This window comes from Etheostoma cragini, chromosome 15, assembly GCF_013103735.1.
Source record: "Etheostoma cragini isolate CJK2018 chromosome 15, CSU_Ecrag_1.0, whole genome shotgun sequence".
In the NCBI taxonomy this organism is placed as follows: Eukaryota; Metazoa; Chordata; class Actinopteri; order Perciformes; family Percidae; genus Etheostoma; species Etheostoma cragini.
Window position 1 is genome coordinate 19,682,397 of NC_048421.1, and position 5,481 is coordinate 19,687,877.

Sequence of the window (5,481 nt, forward strand, 5' to 3'; positions counted from 1 at the left end):
GTCCTCCAACCACCCTCCCTAAAACAACTACAACCACACGTCCTCCAACCACTCTCCCTAAAACCACTACAACCACACTTCCTCCAACCACTCTCCCTAAAACAACTACAACCACACGTCCTCCAACCACTCTCCCTAAAACCACTACAACCACACGTCCTCCAACCACTCTCCCTAAAACCACTACAACCACACTTCCTCCAACCACTCTCCCTAAAACCACTACAACCACACTTCCTCCAACCACCCGCTCTACAACCACTACAACCACCATTGCCAAACGTGAGGGTCTGTCATGTCCAGACTTGAACCTTAAATTTCCACTTAAAATGAGATTTATTTATAGTAGTGTAGTAGTAAAATATTACTTAAGTAAAAAGATGTAAGAATTACCAGTAAAATGAACCTAAAGTACTTAAAGTAGAAGTATGTTTTGTGCTGTAAAATGTGTCCAGGCAGTTTCTGATGTTTCTGGATTAATATTACTGTTGCATTAACATGTTGCATTTTACTGCAGTAGATGTTTAGAGATGGGCTGATTTTAACTTCTTTATTTCCTGCTGGATGGTTTATTCTACAACAATGCATTATATTCTATAAAATCAGCATGAGTTTTTTGCGTTGCTGTTCTGTGAGAACCATGTACCTTCAAAAAACGTTTTAAACCTGTTGATGGTGTCAGAGAAACAGCCCTGTTTTCAGCCTTGTGATGATACTTTTCCAGCTGATCCAAAAAGGCTTTTTAAAGAGTTTATCTAGCTTAAGAAGTAGGAGAATATTCTCAACACATAAAGAAACAATGTGTCCTTCAATTTATCACAAACATTCAACATCAACACAACTGGAGATACATGGTTTTCATCGAATAGGAAGGGGGTGAAAAACTGTCATCTGAAAAGTGACTAAAGGTGGTGGAGTAAACAGTACAATGTTACCTCTGAGATGTAGTGGAACACATGTATAAAGTAGCAGAACGTGTAAATACTCAAGTAACTTGAATCTGTACTTAAGTCCAGTACTTGAGTAAATGTCTTAGAGTAGTTACATTTTAACACTGGTCATGTATTCAGTATCAGCTTGTTGCAGCTGCATATACTGTATCTTCTGTCTGGTGGTCCAATGCTTTGTACCTCCCCAGTTCCACTCTTAGTCTGTTGAGGGTCTTCCAGGATAGCCATGGGAGGTTGTGTCGGCTGGCGAGACATTCAGTCGGGTTGATTCCTCTCTCCATCCAGTTCTGGTCTTGTGTGTGCAGCTGGTTCAATTCATCTTTCCAGATGTTGGTCCTTGCTATTTCTTTGGTTGACTGGAGAGGAGGTAATCCAGGGAGAGGGGAGTATTGCTCACTGTATTGTCATTGTCTGTCTTTCTGCAGTGTGCGGTATAACTCCGCTCAACACCAGGATTGTTGGAGGACAGAAGGCCCCTGTGGGGAACTGGCCCTGGCAAGCCAGCCTGCAATCATCTGGGAGGCACTTCTGTGGAGGATCCCTCATTAATAATGAATGGGTGCTGACTGCTGCTCACTGCTTCCCAAGGTAAGCACTAAGGGGCAGATTCTCTTAGGCGGTGGACGTTGCGTTTGCTTAACTGCTCTGCTCTTAACTTCTGTGAACTGTTTTGTTTCTCTTTAGGATCCCAACAGGTTTGACTGTGTTTCTGGGTCTCCAGAGTCTACAGGGACCCAACCCCAATGGGGTGTCTCGGACGGTAACAACCGTCATCAAACATCCTAACTATAACTCCATTACTAAGGACAACGACATCTGCCTCCTGAAGCTCTCGTCACCGGTGACTTTCACAGATTTCATTGTTCCTGTCTGCCTGGCAGCTCCAGGCAGCACCTTCTTCAGCGGCGTTAGCTCCTGGGTGACCGGCTGGGGCGACATTGGATCTGGAGGTGGGTCAGGAAGCAGCTAGGTTACATTTATTTATTTCAATACAATGGTGACAACAACTGCGTTTACTCAGACATTTAAATGCAAAAATGAGTACCACTTTCCTTTACCTATAAAGCAACAAAACTGAATTTTAGAAATGTCAATAAGTTTTCAAATATTAAAAGATAAATTACTGCAGAGAAGCCTCTGCAGTAAAGGATTCGTTCTGGTGCTGCTGCTGGAGGAAAGATAACTAAAGTTCACCTGGGGAGTTTTCTTGGTTAAGTTTAAAAGTTAAGTTTCTCACCAAATCACACCGTGGGTGTCCTTTAGGTCATAGACATACTAATGTAGTAATCAAACACTCATTATGGATCACACATGCTGTTTATTTAACTGTATTTGTTTGTCTTTAGTCTCCCTTCCTCCCCCAGGAAACCTCATGGAGGTGAATGTGCCGATTGTGGGGAACAGCGAGTGTAACTGTAACTATGGTGTAGGCTCAATCACAAAAAACATGATCTGCGCCGGGTTACGTGCTGGAGGGAAGGACTCCTGTCAGGTAAACATCTTTACACCTGTGTTCGTGTCAGATTCTCCTGCAAAGATTCCTCTCCTAAATGTTTTTCTTCTTAAAGGGGGATTCAGGTGGTCCGATGGTGAGCAAGCAGGGAAGCCGCTGGATCCTGGGGGGAATCGTAAGTTTTGGAATTGGTTGTGCCCAGCCTGATTTCCCAGGAGTCTACACCAGAGTGTCCCAATATCAGACTTGGATCAACAACCAGATCACCAGCAACCAGCCAGGCTATATCACCTTCACGTCCAGTGGAACTGACAGTGACCTCAGCATCAACTGTGCTGACCTGCCATGATTATTTGTCATTGACATAAAGTGTCACCCTAAACTGACATACAGAAGGATGCATTTATGATTACTTTGCAGATAGAGTCAACTAACTAACTTCATGTCAGGGAAGGCTTTAACACATGCAATGAAATGAAACTCAAAAAGCATAATTTGGAGGCCTGAGGAACACATTAACCTTGATCAGCTTGTCCATCGTCTACATTAGAGATCTACCGTACCTTTACGTTCATATCTATCTTAGGCAGTTTATTTACACAAACTGTATTTTCTGCACTTTAAATGGTTTGAATGCTTAGTGCCAATTTTAAGTCTTGCCTGTAAAAGGGATGTACTTTGTTTTTGCTTGATTCTGTGGGATTTTCCCTCATGCTGTGAGCACATGCATGCTACTATTCTGTTTTATTGTTGATTGAAGTACATGAATAGTGATGCTTTGGTTAATATTTACATAATTATTGACACTTAGAGAGAATGTTTGTGTGTTTACCTTGAATGTGTCTGTGTGTGTATATATAGAGAGAGAGATATACATTTAAATATATAAATATCTCATCACATACCCTTCACCATACATAGTGATAGGTATGGGGAACTTTCCATAAGATCATCTCTTAATGCAAATCAAACCAGCTATTAAGCTAACTGAAATAACACCATGGTAATCTCTAGGTATGGTGAAGGGTATGGGATGATGTGGGGTTAGTTTAATTCCAAAGGCCAAGGAACAGGATGCATAGTATCCTGATCTATGAAATAACTGGCCTTTAAAAAATAAAAATGTGCCTGCCTCTATGGGAATTTAACATAGGGGTGTGTATACTCATGCCCCTGTATTTTAAGGAAGAACATTTATTTATTTACAATACATTATTCATTCACAAAGAAAATTGGTGTCCTTTAAAGGTTGGATTTTCCAAATTGTTTTTAATTAAGGCATTTAGATCAATTTCCCAAAAATTTTTTTTTATTTTAAATCAACTTTAGCATAGGTGTGTGAACTTATCCAGGCCACTGTATAAAATTAAAGGGTGGTAATCCATGGTTTTCTATTCATAAACGTGACTTTGCTTAGGCAATGCTAAAGAAATCCTAAAGTAGCTCAGACTGGCCACATTTAAGAAACAAATGTGTTTTTCTTAAAATTGGAAGGTTATAAAATCACTGTCTTCAGTCTCTTCTGGTCCCGATGAATTGGATCCATACTTTTTAAATATTGCTGCTGAAAATATTTCAGAACCTTTGACACACATTTTCAACCTGACTATTAATACCTAGTGTATGGAAGTCAGCATGTGTCACTCCTCTATTAAACGGTGGTGGTGATCAATCAGATCCAAATATTTTTTATGGACCGGTATCTAAGCTATCTGTTTTGCCAAGGTTTGAGAAGGGCTTATAAGCGACCAGTTGAAGGATTATTTAGCAAAAAAAAACATTGAAAATAATTTTCAGTCAGGTTTTCGTAAAAAACACAGTACTGTCACTGTCACAAGTGTTAAATGATTTAATACTTAGTATTCTAAAGAGCATTGTACTGCGCTGTTTTTAGATCTGGCAAAGCCGATTGACACAGGTGACCACTCTGTCCTGTTTCAGAGATTGGTGGATATTGGAATGTCATTAACAGCTGTCAAATGGTTTGACAACTACTCGAGTGGCCAAACACAAAGTGTTCAAGTTAATGGTGTGTCCTCAATCTCATTACTTATACAAAATGGTGTATCCCCCAGTGTCCATTTTGGGTCCCATTTACTTAATATTTATATAAATGAATTGTCCCAGAATGTAACAAAAGTGTCATTTTTATGCAGATGACACAATTTTGAATTGTTCTGCCTCCCCCTTAAAGAGGGCCTCAGAAGATCTGCAATCTGCTTTTGACATTATTCAGAAGAACCTAAAATTGTGACTTGTACTAAACTCGGACAAAACTAATATGATGTGCTTCTCTAAATCAAGGAACACAGACGATGCTTGTCAAATTGTTAAGAAAGTATTTGAACGAGTGTCAGTCTACAAATATCTTGGTTTCTTCTTAGAAAAACGTTTTTCTCCAAGAAGCATTTACAGTGTCTAACAAAATTATCTTAAGAGTAAAGTTGGTTTCTATTATAGAATAAAAGGCTATTTCTCTCTAATTGTGACAAAAACATTTATACAAATAACATTTATGTCAGCGCTGGATTATGGTGATATTTTAAACATGCATGCAAATGTGCTGTGTTTATATAGCGCTTTTCTAGTCTTAACGACTACTCAAGGCGCTTTTACATCAAACACTGTGGCCGAGGCTGCCGTACAAGGTGCCACCTGCTCATCAGATAAACAATCACACACATTCATACTCCAATGGCACAGCATCGGGGGCAACTCGGGGTTCAGTGTCTTGCCCAAGGACACTTTGACATGGGACTGCAGGGCCAAGGGATTGAACCACCACCTTCCGATTGGCAGGCAACCGCTCTACCACTTAGCCACAGCCGCCCAATCAATCTTCTCTGAAAATGCTGGACCCAGTATATTATGCAGCACTAAGATTTGTAACTAATTTTAGTTTCATCACTGTAGCTTGTATGAGAGTGTTGGTTGGTCGTCTTAACACAATTGCAGGTTGGAGCATTGATATATTTTTCTTTTTGAGGCCATTCTGGGGAAACTCCTAAAGTCACTTCCAGGACAAGTAATCTTCGATCAAATCTTCGACCCTCATTGTGGTATAAATTGCAGAAGCAT

The 5,481-nt window shown here is 40.1% G+C and overlaps 1 protein-coding gene across 2 annotated transcripts in view; it reads left to right on the forward strand.

Annotated features, from left to right (window-relative positions):
• LOC117958497 (serine protease 33-like) overlaps positions 1–2,950 on the forward strand; it is a 13,757-nt gene extending 10,807 nt beyond the window's left edge. Inside the window, exons 3-6 of one of the 2 annotated variants that reach the window (XM_034894933.1) lie at positions 1,376–1,538; positions 1,635–1,900; positions 2,297–2,442; positions 2,519–2,950. In XM_034894933.1, coding sequence (XP_034750824.1) covers positions 1,376–1,538; positions 1,635–1,900; positions 2,297–2,442; positions 2,519–2,752 — 809 coding nt within the window. In that variant the 3' untranslated portion in view covers positions 2,753–2,950. The remainder of the gene's footprint in view (positions 1–1,375; positions 1,539–1,634; positions 1,901–2,296; positions 2,443–2,518) is intronic. The other variant, XM_034894932.1, reaches the window with a different exon arrangement.
• The last annotated feature ends 2,531 nt before the right edge of the window (positions 2,951–5,481 follow it).